This window comes from Zootoca vivipara, chromosome 3 (assembly GCF_965207765.1).
Source record: "Zootoca vivipara chromosome 3, rZooViv2.hap1.1, whole genome shotgun sequence".
Taxonomy (NCBI): domain Eukaryota; kingdom Metazoa; phylum Chordata; class Lepidosauria; order Squamata; family Lacertidae; genus Zootoca; species Zootoca vivipara.
Genome location: NC_142586.1, coordinates 100,269,635 through 100,289,805, shown reverse-complemented (window position 1 = coordinate 100,289,805; position 20,171 = coordinate 100,269,635). Strand labels below are relative to the sequence as shown.

Below are 20,171 nucleotides of genomic sequence, written 5' to 3'. Positions count from 1 at the left end.
AAAGAAAACACACACATTACAGTGGTACCTCACAAGACGAAAATAATTCGTTCCGCAGGTCGCTTCATCTAGCGAGATTTTCGTCTTGCGAAAACAAACGGCAGACGGCAAAAAAAAAAGCAGCAAATTTTTTTTTGTCTTGTGAGACGCGGCCATAGAAAGCTTTGTCTTGCAAGGCAACAAAGAATCGCTAGACGCTTTTGTCTAGCGAGTTTTTCGTTGCGCGAGGCATTCGTCTTGCGAGGTACCACTGTACGTAGCTGGGTGGACTTGTCAAAAACAGTGCAATGAAGGTGCCTGCCTAATATTAAAAGTCAGGCTGTTTCAGTGAATAGGTGTTGCCATATTAAAATATATTTTCTTGCAAATGTGGCATGAGCAATATGTGGCATTTTAAAAAGTGCCAGTTTTACAGATCAGGTGATCCTTAAAGTCCCAAGCTGTTAAGGAGTTTATGTACTAATAGAAACACATTGAATTGGACCATGTGAAATTTGGCAGCCAGTTCAAGATCATTGAGCAAAGGTGTAACATGCCGTCTTGTCAGCAGTAAAGCTGCCACATTCTGTACTGACCAGTTTCTGGACCAAGCATGGGGGCGGGGCAAGATGAATGAATAGCTTATTTGAAGCCCTTAAATATGACTCAGAAATCTGCGCCTCTAATTCCATCTGTGGATATTGATGCTGCCGAGGCACTGTGTGCACTCTCAAGTTTGCATCACTTTCTGTAGTCGGCAAGCCAGGGGAACCTGGCAATGCTTTCTAGCTGATAGCCTATCCCTGCATTGTGAGCCAAACATGCTGAACAGAGTGTTTCAAAGATTCCTCCCCCCCTTTTACAGGCTAGTCGTTGCTTAGAGCTTTATTAAACAACATGTGTAGTGGTCCACAGTAGATGAATCTGATGGAGTGGGCTGTTCAATGTGAATTTCCATTGTCATGGCTCAATTCATGTGCCTGGGACAGAAAGGCCTAAATCCATCGCACAATTAAGCTTGCTTAAGCCCATTGAAATAAATGGTCTCAAGCACGCCTAATTCTGTGTTGGATATAGGTCAAATAAATATTATTGTAAGTGGTGAAAGACATATTATTGCAGGAATAATACTGTAGAAGACGCATGCCATCAAGGGGAAATGGCGGCTGTTGTACTTGAAACTCCACTGGAATGTAGTAGGAGCTTTAGCATAATATTATTGGTATTTTATTCTACCTATATGCTAGTTTTCAGCTTTCTAATTATTGTTTGTGCCCTTTCTTTTTAGAGCTGTTTTGCTGGACCATGTCTTAGCATAGATGAATAACCAATATGATTTTCACCAAATAAAGTTGCAGCTTAGAGAATATCAAAAGTGTATGTTTGATGTGGGAAGGGGAAATACTGTATTATGTTGATGTATTCTCAATTTCTCATGTTTCAGGGTACTGTGATTTCTCTCTCTCTCTCTCCCCCCTCCACTTATAAACATTGTTTTTCATGAACTTTCCCTGACTCCTTTAAATCTATTGAGAAGAGGGGTTTCAATAAGCTCTGTAGAATGTGAGAGAATGATTAAATATGTCAGTATTTGATACATGAGTTATTCCAAAAGATCCTAAGGTTAACAAAATAATAAAATTGGACATAAATCCAACCTTCCTCGAATCGACTGTCAAATCACGGCACTTTTCTCCCACACTAGTGAAAATACGTGTATTTTTCCATGGCAGGGATTTACCAAGGATGATGGCACATGGCAAGGCTGACAATCCCCGTCTGAGATGCATGATTTTTGAGACATATGCCACCTCTCTTGACCCGTAGCTGGCCTCCAAAATCATTCTCAGGTTTAGCTGCCAAATGGGGAGCTGGTGTAAGTGAATGCCCCCACATTGCCTCTGGGGTCCTTTCTTGCTAGGGCTGGGTTTGGCTCCGGCACTGCGAACTGTCAATCCAACATTCCGCTAACTTAATTGGAGTTGAATTTATTTATTTATCTGAGCGCACATGTGGGCGCGTACAAAAAAAACCCAACACGTTTGACTTTGTCAGGAAGAAATTGGCAAGAAATTGCCTTTGAGAAGCATTCATGGTTTAGAATTATGCACAATTCAGCTGTTGCCATGGGCTGCTGACAATAGTTCAACTTGTTCAGTTCTTATGTCTATGATGAGTAGGTGCTGGCTGTGTTCTTATTGTGTTCTCTTTCTACCCAACTTGTTGGCCTAGCATTGATGCTTAGCTTGGCATGTTTTGAATCCTGATTGCACCTGGTGCATTTTATTGTAAGCACACTGCGTTGCTTCAGCTTATGGTGAAAGGGTTTCTTTATCTTGAATTTTTGGAGAATTCTTCACATTGACAGGCCACAATGTTTGAAATAAGTGCTCGTGTTCTTTCTACTTCCAGTTGACATTTTTCTGAGAACAGGGCTGAAAACCAGCCCTCCTCTTGTATGCGTGCAGAAATACGGATGCAAATTCATCTCCTTTTCACTCATCAAACATTACAAGAGCTTCCTTTGACATAACCTTGAAAGTATCTATTTACAAAATGTTTGTACTGCATTTATGGGGAGAATAATGAACTGTGTTGAGCAAGCTAAAGAAGAGATTTAAATCAAGTAGGGGATAGATGGGAGTGCATTCGTTTAAAAACACAACACTTTAATGTATTGAGAATCTACCTTGAAGAAAATAGATGACCAAGGTGGAGTTACATTCCATCTCTATTGGCAAACACATGGAATATGCTTCTAGAATTGTGCCATTGCCTACAAGAGCACAAGCTCCACTTAGGAATAAATTAGGAAGGGTTAGTCTTCTCAAGAGCAGAATTAAGCTCCTGACCCCTTGATTGTTGGAGCTTGAGTCTGTTTGATGAAGGTCATGTTGGCTGCATTCTCTCGAGACAGAAGAGCAGACTTGATGAGCACATTGTACTTGATCTGGTGATCTGGCAGTGGGGTGGCGGCAGTGTGTTGAAAAGGTGAAGTGCTGCTTTGTTGAACGGTAACAGAGGAAGGTGGGGTGGGACCAAGGACGTATCAGAATTTGTGTATCTGCATGTGGTTTTGCTCTGTCCACCTAATCATGGTAACGTTTTGTTTGTGTTGGGGCGAGGGGAGTAAAGTGAGGAACCTGGTAAAATTATGAATGTTGTATGCCCTGAGTAGCTAACCCATAGCCCTCCAGATGTTTCAAAAAGCTTTTGACAAAGTCGCTCACTAAAGACTCCTAAATAAGCTTAGCAGCCGTACGATAAGCGGAGAGGTCCTCTTGTGGATCAGGAATTGGTTACACAACAGGAAGCCGAGAGTAGGAAGAAGTGGGAAATTCTCACAAAGGAGGCATATAATACAGTGATGCCTCGCAAGACGAAATGAATTCGTTCCATGAGTCGTTTCGTATTGCGAAAAATTCGTCTTGCGAAGCGCGGTTTCCCATAGGAATGCATTGAAATTTAATTAATGTGTTCCTATTTGTCTTGCAAAGCACGGCCATAGAAAAATTCGTCTTGCGAGTCACCCAAAAAATTGTGAACCCCTTTCGTCTTGCGAGTTTTTCATTGTGCGAGGCTCGTCTTGCGAGGTACCACTGTACATAGGTTCCTCCAAGCATCTGTATTGAGTCTGTTCCTTTTTCACTTGTTCCGTAAATAGGGGTTAGCAGTGGAATGGGTTGGCCAAGTCTTGCTATAAAGTGTGGATATGTTAATGCATCTCTTGAGTGTTAATAAAATAGAAAGGTGGTTTGAGTATTGTATGCTGCAAAGCTCCCTGGGCTGGATCCAGAGTGTCTCTTCTGCAAATGAAAAGGCTTTGAATGCTTGTGGAAGGGACTGGAATCCAGTAGAGATTCTTGCTGGGGGAAGGGGAGGTGCAGTTTTTCAATGAGGGTCCCTCAGCCCTCCAGAACAGTTCCATGTGATAATCATCCTGGGGGCAGTTTCAGCTTAATAAATCTAACCCTTCCAAAAATAATAATAATTCCAAATGTTCTTGACATGTAATAAAAAGAAAACATTATTAGCTTAATTTTGCATGTACAGTATGTGTGTCTGCAGTGTACTACGGTATAAGAAGTATAATTTATCATTAAGATTTCCCCCGCAGAATTTCCAGCAGTAAGCACAGGCAGTCACCAGATGGTGCTAAAGCAACACAGTTAGAGAACTGTTGATGAACAGAATGCTGTTTGTTACTGTCTGATAAGTTCTGGTGATGTTTATACTGTTCACGAGGGTTTCCTTGATTTGACTCGCAAAGCAAACAAGTTGCTGAGAATAACCAAGAAAGGAATAATGGTTGGTATACAAGTGAGTTTTAGCTAACCATTTTCTGAGCTCCATTTTAGTAGGGGGTGGTGGTGCAGGGGAGGAAGGAGAGAGATAGCCTCCTTCCCTTTTGCTTTCATTATATTTCTCAATAGCATCTATAGCTTTGGTCAACATGCCTGTCAACCAATGTGCACACCAATTAGCAAAGACTTGTTTGTTTTGTTCCATTTATCAGCCACTTCCTGCGAAGCATCTCCAAGTGGATTTAATGATTAGTAATAAATGGTTGTACATTTTCCATGTTGGAGGGCAGGACTCTGTGCTGCATCCCAATCCGTGGATCTCCTTCCCCACAAGTAGGCCTATGCTTCTGGTAACTTCACTGTACCGCTTTGGGCAAATACAGTGGTACCTCGGGTTAAGAACTGAATTCGTTCCGGAGGTCCGTTCTAAACCTGAAGCTTAACCTGAGGTACCACTTTAGCTAATGGGGCCTCCCGCTGCCGCCGCACTGCCGCTGCACAATTTCTGTTCTCATCCTGAAGCAAAATTCTTAACCTGAGGTACTATTTCTGGGTCTGTAACCTGAAGCGTCTGTAACCCGAGGTAACACTGTACCCCAAAGACACCTCTTTACTCTGATCTTTGACGCCTGAGTTTTATATTTTGTAATTGCAAGTTGATTTAAAGCAGGCTTCCTCAACCTTGGCCCTCCATATGTTTTGAGACTACTCCCATCATCCCTGACCACTGGTCCTGCTAGCTAGGGATCATGGGAGTTGTAGGCCAAAAACATCTGGAGGGCCGAGTTTGAGGAAGCCTGGTTTTAATGTTGTAGGCTAGCCTGGGGCCTTAGGGTGGAGGGTGGGTAATTAAGAGCATCATCATTTGGTGGTGGCAAACTCCATACTACTGTATGAAGAAGTTCTTCCACAGCTCCAACCTTGCTGCTTTCCTGCCCCACCACAGTCCAGTCCAGGTAAACTGCCGTGACTAGTGTTTGGAGGGTGACTCTCCAATACACCATCTGCTGCAATTAGGACCTTCAATCACTTATAATTAAACCTTAGGTTTTACATATTTATTGCACAAAGTACTTTGCAATCCTTATTGCTTTCATTCTTCTGGGAAAAGTCTCTTCAGCCCCCCCTCCCCAAATTATTTTCATTGTATGGAGAGGCACCTGAGATTGAAAACAGCATGTCCAAGAGAGAATGGTGGTCATCTTAGGATCTTTGTATTAGACTATAGGCCATTGCTGTGCAAGAATATGTAAGATTTTTTGCATACCTAATTGTTCATCAAGCAGGACAAATTAATCACTTTGGAGTGATATTTTGCATTCTTCACAAATGGGAGTAAAAGGATTTCTCCTTCGCCTGTTTTATGTGTTTCAGTTTAGAGAGGACAACCAGCTATGAGTAAAATGTACAGAGAGTGCCAAATTCATGCTCAGTCACCCCCCCACACTCTTTAAGTAAAGAAGAAAAAAATGAAATAGATTAAAAATCCACATGAGACACGCTGTTTCCCTTATTCTTTTCTTAAATTTATTTAATATCACTGTCTTCCATATATTGAACTTCAAAGAAGAAAATGTATGGACCAAATTAATCCTTGAAACCTGATGACTTTTATCTCTGCTCATGCTATCCCCTGAATTTGTTTCTAACAGTGCTCTTAAAATTTCGAGCCATTTGGTACTGCTTATTTATCATTTGTACAGATCTGTTAAAAGTGTGAAGGGCTTTACCTTTATCTCATTCCAGTCATCTGCTGGAACTGTTTACGTTTGTACCGATTGAGCCAGGATGATGCACATTGCAGTTAGAGGGCTCTAAGCTTGGATCTTGATGCCAGGAACAGACTATTTTGAGGCCAGGGACAGCCATTATGAGGTTGACTTTTGTTCATATTTATCCTGTGGTTCCCTTCCAAGGAGCTCTGGTCTAGGATCACCCATGAGTTTAACGGCTGTGGAACTAGTCCAACATTCTGTGCAGTCCAGCTCACTAATTATAACCTTATTATTCAGGGATTGGGGGGGAGGGAATATGTGACTTCAGCCTTCCCACAACACTTGATGTGTGGTGCGGACGTTTGTTTTATTATCATTTAAAGAAGCCGGTTAAATATTGTGTACGCTTAATTAAAAGACAAATGTTTAAATGACATTTCTTGTGTGATTGTCACCAAGAATCAAACCTCGAAATCTCCATGCTCTTTGTGGCATTTAATATTCCTCTTCCTTTTGGTTCTGTTCTTTTCCTTCATGTGGCTCAGAGCCAGTACCTGAAGTGGGAGAAATAAAAGAAAGGGATTTTTATTTATTTTTTTATCCTCCCTTCACCACAAGGTCCCAGGGTGAGTCACAACAAAGTAGAATGAAGCATTAAGAACAGTTTGAAACAAATTGCAAGTATAACTAGAGGTGGGTCCTAAATATTTCTTAAGTGGCAAAGAAGTGTGTCTTCAGCATATCACAAAAGCTGTATAATGAAGGTGCCTGATGCGTCTCTGTGGGGAGTGAATTCCACAATTTGGGGGCTGCCACAGATAAGGCTCTGTTGCAAATTAGACCAGACTCTGTTACATCCGTTGAAAAGAAGTGAGATACTTTTAGGTTGTCCTTTTGAGCAGACATAGACATGGTGATGTCTTGCCTTATCCCACCTCATGTCAGACACTGTCCAGAACAACGAGTTCCCCATCTGTGGCTCCTTGTACAGCATATGGTGCATGAAGCATAGCAAAACTGACCAAGAATAAAATATACAAGATTCACCTAATCTGTGCAGGCAGTCATGCATATGCAGTTCAGAAATAGATAAGATTTTATAGACTTACTTATTATTTAACAGTGGGTGAAACGTTCGCTATAAACGTGCCCTTCTGTTCATGCTGCCTCCTGTTTTCGTGAGGGAGTTTTCCAATTTGAGCTGCAATAAGTGTAATTATATCTGGGCTTGTGTGTGTGTGTGGTTGATTCTCAGCAAAAATTATAACAGTAGATTTTGCCTCTGGAAAATACCTCCTCAGCAATGCCTTTAATTTTCCTGACAGTTGCATGCAAAATTTTGTCCCCATAAAACGAAGAAAGCACAAACTTTCAAGATAGTATTTTGTGTCATATATATTTATGTGCCGTTTCTACTGGTTGTAAGAGATCTTGACGTACAGGCAGGGAAATCACTTTACTGTATCTGTAAATTTTTAAATACATTGTATGCTTTGCTTGAGAGCATACTCCATTTGTATCTGATATCATTTAAGTATTTTTTTTGCATGTGTAAAAAAAATGAATGCAAATCTTGCAAATGCATTTTTCCACAGAAGTGCTTCTCCCCTTTTCTGACTCTGTTATTTTCTTTACTTTTAAGCAATTTATTTCTCTAACATCCTTTATTTAGAAGCGGGTAGTTTTCCTTGTGCTGTGCAGCGAGGTTAGCTCCAGCAGCAAAATAATCAGTGCTCACTGATCTAATAAATGATTTAAAATATTCATGGCTGAAAATCAATAAGATATCTTTGGATACCTGTTAAGTTGCTTTTTATGTCATTAATGAATAAATAAAAATTACTTCCAGACGACGGTCTTGAGAAAATCTAGGCATTGTGTCATTGTGTAAATTTCCGATCCTATTCTTATGCTACTGTGAAGTAAAATGTGTTTAACTTGGACGGTGTTTTAACGTGGTTTATTTAAGAGAGAAAATACACATTTGAAAATGTTTGCAGTCGTGTCCAAGTATAATTGACAAGAGTGTTGAGATAAATTACTAGGGCGGCAATTCCTCTTGTGCGTCCTAAGGAATATGATTTAAAACTTTTCGCTGCAAAACTTTTGGCATTATTGCATGACCTCAGTCAAGTCTATATACACACACACACACACTGAAGTTCAGCTAGAATAAGTAACCAGCAGTTTTAGCAATCTGGAGCATTTTCAAATGAGACTCTACAAACTCATTTTTGTCTGGGAAAGTGTTGCTTGTAAATGCCATTAATGATGGATGGAATGCTGAAAAGTGACTTTTTGAAACAGAAGAAATATGTTCTAATTTGGGCTTTTCCTTTGTATTGGAGTCTTGAAAATGTTAAAGAAGTGATTTTAAAAGCAAATTCGCTTCTAAGAAAAATAACCATTCAGCTGCTACTAAAGTTAATTCCCCCCCTTCTCTCCCTCTCCATTTTTCAAACCTGTGATGCAGAGAAGGAGACTTGCATTCTCAAGTTGCGTTGTTCGCAATCTGTGTTATAATTCAGAGCATTTTGAAGGTGTGTTAATTGGTCTGGTTCCTCCCTGCCTGCCTGGCTTTCCGGCCAGGTACACCCATGCAATACCTCTCTCCTAAAGCTAGTAGAGTTATCTACACATTTGATGATGGGGTGGGCTCTTGATCATTATTTACTTACTTCTCAAAGCTTCCTTCTCCATAAGTGATTTCTTGGCAACTTCCGCAGTTGTATGGAAGTCTGACTTTGAATATATGAATAAAGTCGAGCCCAATTGCCTCTGACCTGTAGATCTTTAAAGGGACTGGCTCTTTGCTACGAACAGAAATCTCATTGTCTCTCTCAATGTATTCAGTTGGAGGTTTTCGGTAGTAGGTGGGAACGAGTTCGTTTTCTCCCAGCCGATCCTCCCCTCAAGATTTCTCTGTTGGCCTGTTTCAAATACGATACGGCCTTGATCGCTATTTCAGTTCACCTTCATATCTTATTCTGATTCAAACTTTGGGGACATTTGAAGTGTGCCTAAGCAAAGGAAAGGTGATACTTCTACCTTTTGGGGGCTGACAACTTCAGGTTTTAAAGCTCGCCTTGTATGTGATGTTGTGATGCTGGTACTTTTTAGAGAAGACAGCTGTGGGTGCGGATGGGGGGGGGGAACCGTGATGCTCTCTGTTAAGTCAGGATAGGAACAAAAATTATAGGCTTTATTCCAATGTTGCGAGCTGGTTTTGTGCTTTATATTTAGGAACACAGAAAAATGCATGTATAGGAGGAGTGTGTGAGAGAGGGAGGGGTAAGTAGCCCCACACTGAATTGGTGTGTGTGTTATTTTTGCATTTGAATGACAACTGACTCGAAGAAGAAAATTTCCATGGCCACTTTTCATAATACACAGAACCACGTACAAATATTAATTAAATGCAAAATAAAAAGGAGATAAAGATGTGTGTGCTGTTTCACAGAAACGTGCAATAAATCAGTATGCCCGTCACCCGGACTCTGAAGAGAAGTAGATGGCATTATATATTTTGCTTTATTTGGTAAAGTTTCTTTCGAGATTCGAAAAAGAAAAAATAATGACTGCTGACAACACTCCAGTCGGCTGTAATTTCCGATTTTTAATTTTAGAATTAATACGTTGCAATTAGGAACTGAGTGGTTCTAGTTCTGGTGGGTGGGCTGTGTTATGTCTTGTTACTCGTGTTATCTTAGCTTTTTATAATATGTGCCCTAAATAAAGTTTATAGTGGAAAGAAAGAAAAATAGTTTTAGCGATTAGTGATTTCCAGTTTTGCAAAGTTCTTTACAACTCTATATCTCATTCAGTTATGTATGTAGATACTTTTGTGACAGATACACACATTTTTATATGTGTTCGGAATGTTTTATGTGAAATAACAATTGGTGTGAGGAGTAAAAGACAGGATGCAGTCTTGCACAAGCCCTGTTGAAAACAGTGGAGCGTGTTCATATGTAAACAGCCTAAGATGGAGAAGGGAGATACAATTTTCAGATGGGAGGGGGAGCAAAAATAAGAATTTTCATTTACCTGTAACATACTGAAATCAAAGGAAAAGATAGTGTGGGTGAGAGGTGATGTGGAATATTACAGCTCCTAAATTTTTGAAATAAATATCTTATATTTCAGTTCAAGAATGTTTGTTTAGGATCACAGCACAAGATCATACAAAACTGTACTTTCATATAATGCATGATGCAGATTTTACGAGTGTTAAGTCTGTATCATTATATTTTGTGTACTCATTATTGCATTATTAAGATTTAAAAAAATGTATTTTGTCTTGCAAGGTTTTAATGGTTTGCTTTCTGTTCCGCAGCATTACCAACGAAGCAGGAGCCTCAATATACAGTGTTAGTCCAGAAGCTACCAAGGAGATGCCTGATTTAGATCCTAACCTACGAAGTGCAGGTAATTATTGGCTGCTTTAGTATTTTCATGACTCTCATAATGTATATCTATGTACAACCCCTTAAATAAGAGAAGATAATATTACTCTTTATGAATTTCCTTTCATCATATCTTTTCATCATCCTCGAAACAAGTTATAAATTGAGAACTCTACTTACTGTAAATACTGTGATGACTTACTTGTTGCCTAGATTGAGCCATATAATTGGGATTCATGTCTTCCTCATATTTACATGATAGGAAATCAGCAGGTTTTTTCGTCTGAACATGTTCTATTTAATGCCATAGGTAGTATGCTTACTGCCACTGGCATGTGACATATTGACTAATATATCTAATATGCTTGACAAGGCTGTATCTTGATATTTTGGTACCTGCTTCTTAGGTAGAAATAGCTCCAATAGGGAAATTAAATGAGGAATAACTGAATGTGATAGCTTTTACATAATTTATCTCTCTCTGGCTTGTATTCGGGCATAAGATTAAACCTTGGTTTAACACTACATAAATGTACTCAGCTTCCTCATGCTCACTCATTCACCCTGCATGTCTATCTTCTTGTCTTACGTGGCCAAGAGGAAGAATTTAGAAACTTTAAATCACCACAGTATCTTGTTTCGTCTGAACTGGAGATTGTGGTTAAATGCTAACTATGGTTAATTTCAAAAGAAGCCAACTTCAAACCATGGGTTATGAAGTCAGCTTGTTGAAATTAACTATAGTTAGCGTTTAACCACAATCCCGGTTAGGACTAAATGACAAACAGAGTTCATTAAAAGCAAAATATTCCAAATGCTTCCTCTTGTCTCTTGTGAATGGGTGGGAGGGGCTCACTCATGTAGTGCTCAACCATGGTTTAGTGTTGCGTCCAAACACATTCTCCCTGGATAAAGAAACCTGTTTTTCATTGCAGGGGGTATCAAAATTCCATAGGTACTTCCAGAAGTTATAGGAAATTGGTAAACCCATTTTTTTTCTAAAAGGGGGACATTTTACCCTTCCATCATAACAGTGGCCAGCATAAAACAAGCCCAGACACAGATGAACTGTGGGAGTTGCAAGCCATCTCAACTTGGCATACTGAGGAGTGCTTTATAGTGGCTGTATGTGGGACTGTCTCATTAACACTAATTTAATAGTCTTTGTAAAGGGAAAGTGGTGATTTCCAGTGGCAACCTGAAACGTATCTGTACTATGTTTACTGCTAGTGATGTTTGAAGAACTTAATTTCTATGAATATTGATGCAAATTGACCAAATCTGCACTTCCCAGATTAGAGTGCAGAACAGGATAATGCTATCCTTTGAATTTTTCATTTTCCCAAATTTTGCAATACACTTTTGGGCTAAAAAAGTAAAGTACCAGAATGCATTGAAATGCATATTTTAGAATAAAATACATCTAAAGTGTGAGCATTGAGCTACAATATGTTCTTTAACGTGAATTTTGTGATAAATGCATACAGTCATACCTAGGGTTGGGAACACTGCGGGTTGCGCGTTTTTGGGTTGCACTCTACGCCGAACCCGGAAGTTCTGGAACGGGTTACTTCCCAGTTTCGGCGCTCGCGCATGTGCAGAATCACAAAATGACGTCATGCGCAGAAGCGCCAGATTGCGTCATGCGTGTGTGCAGGCACGGCGCTGCGGGTTGCAAATGTGCCTCCCACACGGATCACGTTTGCAACCGAGATATGACTGTATTATTATTATTGATTATTCGATTTACATACCACCCTTCATCAAAAGATCTCAGATTTAAATATGATTTAAATATGATATTTAAATATGAACTTTCCTCTTTGTGTGGTTTTCTTAAAATAATAAAAATAAAAATAAAAACAGATTAATGCAGAAGCCGGACTTTGCAGACTTAGGTAAGAACACTTGGAAAATGGATTGAGACTAGAAATTAACTGATCTGTCCATTCTTGAGTACTACAGCTGGAAAATGTAATAATAATTTTGGGCCTTTTATTTATGTAATAATAATATTGGGCTTTTCACATGTTATTTTTGTGTCCTTTATAATGCTTTTAGATTGTTTTTAAACCAAACAAATACTTAGAACACAAAAAGTTAATCTATATATTTTTAACGTTAATACCGTCAAATAGGTTCATCTGTAGTTCCTGCTTATCTTTTATTTCTGATTTCTCTCCTCATCAGACTTTCTGCTTCTCATTCATCGCTTGCCAGAATCTATCCTGTTTATTCCTCTGTCTCACATCTCTGTGCTTCTTCCTTTTATTTCTCCTTATCTATAGAACCATTTACCAGCCAATATTTATTCAATAAATTCTTCTCTCGTTTTTAGAAACCCTAACCCTTAACTCTCATTTAATTGAACTGCAATGTCCACTTTATTTTATTGAAAGATTTTGCTTGCATCTCCTCCAGTTGTGAGTTTCAATTCCATGTTATTTTGACTTACCTGCTCTTTATCTGAAGTAGGCAGGACCTTAGCTGTTTGTTTAGCACCTGGAATCTTCAAAAATCAATACTGTATTTCCTCAAAAATGGAGATGTGCAGAGTGTTTTGTCAAGTGGGTGGGGGGCAAAATATGAATAAATAGCAACTGCAAGTGTGCAAAGTTTGGCAGGTTGCAATTCAAGGATGAGTTCACATGACCAGCTACAGTCTGGTTTGGAGAGCCACGTAGAATGTAGTCCTGCAACCATATCGATAGAAGGAATGACTATCGCTCTTACTGTGATAGTTCCTGAGGTGATGGTTGACAACCTCCTTAGTAGTAGTAGTAGTAGCAGCACAGTAATAATAATAATAGTAGTAAGTAAGTAATAATAAGTAATAATAATTTATTATTTATACCCCGCCCATCTGGCTGGGTTTTCAAGGCCACTCTGGGCGGCTCCCATCAGAACATTAAAAACACGATAAAAGATCAAACGTTAAAAACTTCCCCAAACAGGCCTGCCTTCAGATTTCTCCTAAAAGTCAAATACAGTGGTACCTCAGGTTACAGACACTTCAGGTTACAGACTCCGCTAACCCAGAAATAGTACCTCAGGTTGAGAACTTTGCTTCAGGATGAGAACAGAAATCGTGCGGCGGCAGCGGGAGGCCCCATTAGCTAAAGTGGTACCTCAGGTTAAGAACAGTTTCAGGTTAAGAACGGACCTCCAGAACGAATTAAGTTCTTAACCCGAGGTACCACTGTAGTAGTTTAATTCCTTGACACCGGATGGGAGGGCGTTCCACAGGGAGGGTGCCACTACAATTGTACCTCTGGTTAAGAACTGAATTCGTTCTGGAGGTCCGTTCTTAACCTGAAACTGTTCTTAACCTGGAGCACCACTTTAGCTAATGGGGCCTCCTGCTGCCGCCGCGCCACCGGAGCACGATTTCTGTTCTCATCCTGAAGCAAAGTTCTTAACCTGAGGTACTATTTCTGGGTTTAGCGGAGTTTGTAACCTGAAGCGTTTGTAACCCGAGGTATCACTGTACCAAAAGTCCCTCTTGCTTCTACTGCCTACTGCTGGCGTCAGCTCTCCTGACCTGTGGGCACAGGACAGTATTGGGAAAGACCATTCTCTGTGCTTCCTTCTCCAGCTTTTGGGGAGGAAGGAGAAACTTATTCCTTACCTCCTTCACTTTGCTAGGATCCATGGCTTACAACCAGCTAAGCCCGGCATGGGGAGCCTTCAGCCTGTTGACGTAATTTGCCTGCTGGCATCAGCTGCATTGCAGAGATCCTACAGGAAACCCCATAGGGCAACTGACACCTTCGTTCCCCAGTCCAAAGCCTACACAGTCGGACTCAAAGCAGACTCTCTGAAATTGAGGGACCTACGTTAGTCGTGCCCGTTGGTCTACTCTGAGTAGGACTTCGTTGGATTCAGCCTCGTGACCCCAGGTTGAAGCAGCATGCTCTCACCATGTCAGACAGACATTACACTTTACTCTCTCTCCCAGTGGCTGCAAATATTCAAGGCAAAAGGTAGATGGACAGAGTTGAACGTGCATCCCAAAAATGGCACCAGCCAATCTGGCCCCTTGTAGCCTCAGGTGGCACGAGTAGAACTGGTGGCAGAACTTGGGGTGGGGGTGGGGGCTCCATAAGGGCTGAACATTGACACACACACCCCGGGAGGCCTGTAATTTCTTGCTCTCTGCAAGAATGCAATTTCCACTTACAAATGTCATCATTACGTTTGCAGACAAATGTTGATTTGAAAAAGCCCTGAACTTTGCAGGTAATGCAAGTTATAATAGAATCTGTGGGCAGTTGTTGTTCAAGTTGCTTGGAAGCCTATAATGAATAAAATGTGCATATGTAGTTAGGGGGCCATTAAATGCCTGCCTCTCGGGAGGTGACAGCACTTGGCTGGTCATCATGTAGGTTTAGCGAGATGTCTAGTCTGGTGAGATTAGTTTCTGTAGTGATTTTGTTTGTTTTTTCTTGCTTACTGGATCTCCATTTTGGTTTGGTAGGCCACGAGGCCACACTTAAATTAAGAAAATCAGACTTTTTCTCTTTTCATTTTAATTGTGTTAATCGACGTCAAGTTCTGTGCCGACGTGATTTGGTTCAGTACATTGAAACAACAACAGCAGCTGACAGCTGCATGATGAAGTGTGACATTTGGAATTAAAATAAAAGGTTTTGCAGGCGTTGCACAAGATAGCTGTGATCCTAACCCGGTTTGCCACTTTAGCATTTCACTCAGTACAAAATAAGATAGTGAGGCGCAAGAGAGAATTAATCTGACAAAATAAAGTGAAGAGACCTGTATCTGCTAATAAAGAGTAGTTATATAAACTCAGTCAGAGGAGGCTTCTGTAAAATGAAGTTGTGCACTGTTTGGTAGTCTTTTTAGATCTGTAATTCTGATTCCGACAATCTGTAATTCTGATTCAGTGATTTGTAATCTTTGTTAAAAGCCGCCTCTGCTTCTGTTCAGCATATCATTAAAAAATAAATAAAAAATGAAACCCACCCAAATGCTATTGTCTCAGCAAAAGGGGAAAGGGTTCTTTGTTGATTGGTTCATTGACTGTTTTATGTTTCAGCCAAATAAGGTTGCTTTTATTCCTATTTTGAACGCAGGGAACTGATGAGACAGATAATGAATCGCCCCAAGTCAATTCAGACAGCAGGTGATGGCCTACATTGGTCCATGTAGCCCAGTAATGGTCTGGAACAATTGGCAACATTTATTCAGATAGGTAGCTTCCTCCCGCCCCCTAGTTCTACCTGCAAGACCAGATTAGATCATGGGCTGAGTGGATTGCAACCCAAGGCCCGCTGTCTCAAGGGCCACTAGTTAGTGTTCTAGGCCACCTTCAAAATATGATGTGTGTATAATTCTTACAGGTGTGTTTGCCTGTTTCTGCTGTGTCTTACCTATATAGAAACCTATATTATGAAACACTTGAACAAAGTGTTCTCCAAATGGGTGCACAGATAAAATTATAGATAAAATACGACTAAAATACAGAATCCGAAGAAAAACAGATATTCATAAAGTTGTCTGCATCAAAGCAAAGATTTTTTAAAAAACTTACATATAAATCATGTGTCTGCGTAGGATTGCCAAAACTAAAAAAAAGTTTTCAGAGTGAGTGTACCTGCCTAGTGCCAAGAGGCAGGGAGTTACAAAACATGGGTGCTGCTGCACTAAAGGAATGAGTCCTTGCAAATGCAGAAAGGGCAGGTGACTCTCATCAAAAACATTGAGTAGTCAATTGATGAGCTATTATGCGATATGTATGCAGGCAGGTGTGAAACAGGCTCCTTAGAGTTGAATCACTAAGATTTTCTGTCCAGCGCTTTTGCTTGAGACTGAACATACATAAAATTCCTTAGAGATGTTAATTATTTAGCACAAATTCTATTTATTTGGCATTTTGTAGAGTACTGGAAGCAAAGAGGACATGTCCTCTGCCCCGAGGAGCTTGCAGTCTATGTTTTGATAGATGAAGAGCTGGGAAAGGGAAGGGAGGAAAGGAGGAGCCAAGGAGTTCATTGAGCGATGGTAGGCAACTGTGGCTTGATGGATGGCTATTTTAGTACAGTGTGTATCCCAAATGTTTTTGTTCACAGATTTGTAGACTTCTGAAAAAAGAATGAAATCTCCCACTAATATGAAATCGCACAGATGAGTGTGTCATAATCCAGAGCAGCTGTTTGAGAGAAGGAGGAAAAGGAATTCCCTCCCCTCTATTGCTTCTGTGTTGCCTTACAAAAAACCTTGACCAGCACGTTTCTTCCAGATGCTGGAGAAACACTGGTGGTTCTTAATGGCTACTATTTAGAAGCAAAGTCAGTTGATTCCTACGTGGAAGTAGTTTTACCCACCCTTAAGAATAGAAATGAGACAAGACAGACTTAATTGACTGTTTTTCAGGTAACTGGATTTTAGTTCATAATTAAAGGGGTGAAAACTATGCTTCTGCAATTCACACACCAAGGAATCATTGCAGAAAAGTGCTTATGGAGCAAATAGCTTCAGAGTCAATAAGCCAGACTGTATATCGCAAGAAAGTCCACGGTATTATTGCTTGCTTCATTGGGGTGTTGTTGTTGTTGTTGTCCATTTTGGTCCCTTTAAGGGTCACTTGGTGGAAAGGAGAGCAAAAATCATTGCCTAAGAAATTCTCGGGGAATTTTTACTGACCACATTGCAACCCAACACAGCACATTCTATACTTGTATCTTCCTCAGACACATGGGCTGCCCCCCCTAGAAGCTGCCCCCCCTAGAAGCAAAAAAATTAATGTATTTTACAGACCATAACCAGCACTTTTCCCCTCCAAAAACTGAAGTGGAAAGGACTTTGCTTTAGCAAGAGCAGCTAAGTCTCCGCTTGCTGGGGGGGGGACGGGACACAGCAGTAACAAAAACACATCAAATAAATAAAGCAAAGTGGCTACCAGTAGTTAAGCAGTTAAGACAATGGAGCATATATCCCCAGGCAAGATTCGATAGCTGACCATTTCACCCTATTGTTCTTAAGTGGGAGTTGTTAATGAGCATTCAGGAGCATTAAGAGTTCTATTGGCGATTTAATGAGGGTGCAGACTCAGAGGATTCAATTTGACTAAGGTGGCTCTGCAAGGCTAAAAAGAAGTGAATAAGAAAGGGGGGAGGCTGTAGCTTTGACAGACAGTGATGTTTATAAAAAGCATTGGTGTTCCAGTCTGCCCCTCCTCCTGCATCTGTATACTGTAAATCAGGGGTGGCCACCTCCCAAGAGACTCTGATCTACTCAGAGTTTAAAACTAGGGGTGATCTACCCCCTTTTGGGGGGTTCAGGTCAAAGCTGTTGAGTTTTTTTTAAAGGAAGGGAAGCCCTGTTTTTTGGGGTTTAGGTCAAACTTGTTGAGCTTCTTTTAGGAGGGAGGGAGGCCCATTTTTGTTTAGGGCTTCAGGTCATAGTTCAACTTTTTTGAGGGAGGAGGAAAATTTTGGGTGAGCTTTTTTTAGGGGTGCCAGTGACCTACCAGTGATCTACCACAGACATCCAGTGATCTACTGGTAGATCACAATCTACCTGTTGGACGTGCCTGCTGTAAATCAAGCAGAGAGAAAGCTGCTTACAAGGCTCCTGTACATGCAGAGTTCCAGCATCACAGCGTCACCCAGAGGCACCCACAAATATGAGTTATCCCTCTCTCTATTTCTTCCTTCCTTCCCTCCCTCTTCCATCCTTAATAAAATACGGGGGGGGCGCAGATAAGCCCCACATAGAAAGCCCATCAACATGGGGGGATGACTCTTTCAAATACGGTATTTACCAGTAATTGGGGGGGGGGGGAGAGGCACCTAGGCCTCTAGGAGTTGGCTGCTATGCCTAGGAGTAGGACAATTCAAGAAAGCAGAACGATGCATATGGTATGGTAATATATCAATAGAATCGTAGAATTGTAGTCGGAAGGGACCACAAGGGTCATCTAGTCCAACCCCCTGCAATGCAGGATTTTTTCCCTAAGGTGGGGCTTGAACCATGGTTGAAATATTATGCTGATATGCAGCAACGCCTCGGAGCCGTCGTGGCTGCGGCCGTGTCTTGCCTCGCCCTCGCCCGCCCTGCCACCCCCTCTCGCCTGCCCGACCCTCCCGTCCTCTCCAGCCAAGCAGGGTAGCCGCCAACGCTGCCAGCCCCAGAAGCACAAGGTGGCCGCTGCTGCCACCGCCACGATGTCATCAGGCCCGCCGGCCCTTTAGCCCCGCCCACTTCGTGGCCCCTCCCCTTCCGTGCCTTGGCCCCGCCCCTGAACGACCAAGGCTTGCCCCCCCCTAGTTTTGATCCTGGCTACGCCCCTGCTCAGACAATCTTTTTTGGTGTTGGGATGCAAGGCAGAAGTAACCAGTCTTTCTGGACCAGTGGGCACATTTTGAATTTTGAGAGACAGAGAGAGAGATGGAGGTACCAGTTGCAAAATAGCTGGTATGGGGGTGGGCACGGCACAACACAAAATCAGAGAAATTTGCTTACCATGGGAAGTCAGCAATGTCTTGCTGGTCCAGATTGTGGAGATCATACCACACTCACTCTCCTTTCATAGAAATTGCTTAGAAGATACCTGCACATTTTGCCCCATAGCTTCCTTCTGAAACATGAAAGCTGAGAGTCTGGGGCAGGCGATGAGGTGCACCAGCAAAAGCTGGAAAGAAGGCTTGATTGTTAAACCACTCTTTAAGTTGTAGCCCTGTGAGGGGAATAGGGGTCTGAGAGCCAGTGTGGTGTAGTGGTTAAGTGTGGTAGACTCGTAATCTGGGGAACCGGGTTCGCTTCTCCGCTCCTCCACATGCAGCTGCTGGGTGACCTTGGGCTAGTCACACTTCTCTGAAGTCTCTCAGCCTCACTCACCTCACAGAGTGTTTGTTGTGGGGGAGGAAGGGAAAGGAGAATGTTAGCTGCTTTGAGACTCCTTCGGGTAGTGATAAAGCGGGATATCAAATCCAAACTCCTCCTCCTCCTCCTCCTCCTCCTCCTCCTCCTCCTCCTCCTCCTCCTCCTCCTCCTCCTCCTCCTCCTCCTCCTCCTCCTCCTCCTCCTCCTCCTCCTCTTCTTCTTCTTCTTCTTCTTCTTCTTCTTCTTCTTCTTCTTCTTCTTCTTCTTCTTCTTCTTCTTCTTCTTCCAGCTCTCAGCACGCTTGACAAATGACATTTTCCATGATTCTCTGGGGGAAGCCATGACTGTTTAAAAATGGTATGATACTGCTTTAAATGTATAGTACAGATGGTGCCTAAGGCAATTGCAGGAGTCCCTGTGAACAAAGGAAGCCAACATGGGCCCCTTCAGATGTTGTCAGACAACAGCTCCCATCATCCCTATTTGCCATGCTGTCTGGGGCTGATGAGAGCTGGGGTCCACAGCATCTGATGGGCACCGTGTTGGCTGCCCCTGGTCTAGAGATACTTTCTGTACAGCAATGTTCAGTGTTATATGTGCTTTGGTTCCCTATGCCAAGTTCCTCAGAAATCCCTTGATGCTATCAAGTTTTGTAAGGTAGCTTCTTGTCTTTAACTCTCCCCTATTTGTGATTTGCCACTGTGTTTCTCTGGATAGCAGCCATTGGGTACAATCCAGAGAAAGTTAGCAGGCCAAAGTCCCATTGAAATTGATAGGGCTCAAGTGCTTAATAGTGCAATTTCATCCCGCTGATTTCAATGTAATTTAAGCACGCTTGACTTTCCCTGGATTGCCTAACCATTGTGGTACTTTGAAGAATCGCACCAGTTCCATTTCTTAATACGAAAAATAATAAATCTATT

The 20,171-nt window shown here is 41.5% G+C and overlaps 1 protein-coding gene across 1 annotated transcript in view; it reads left to right on the top strand.

Moving 5' to 3' along the window:
• Window positions 1-20,171, top strand: part of SRBD1 (S1 RNA binding domain 1) — a 168,330-nt gene that overhangs the window by 55,966 nt on the left and 92,193 nt on the right. The window contains exon 15 of the mRNA XM_035111184.3: window positions 10,335-10,426. Within this exon, the coding sequence (XP_034967075.1) occupies window positions 10,335-10,426 (92 nt within the window). The remainder of the gene's footprint in view (window positions 1-10,334; window positions 10,427-20,171) is intronic.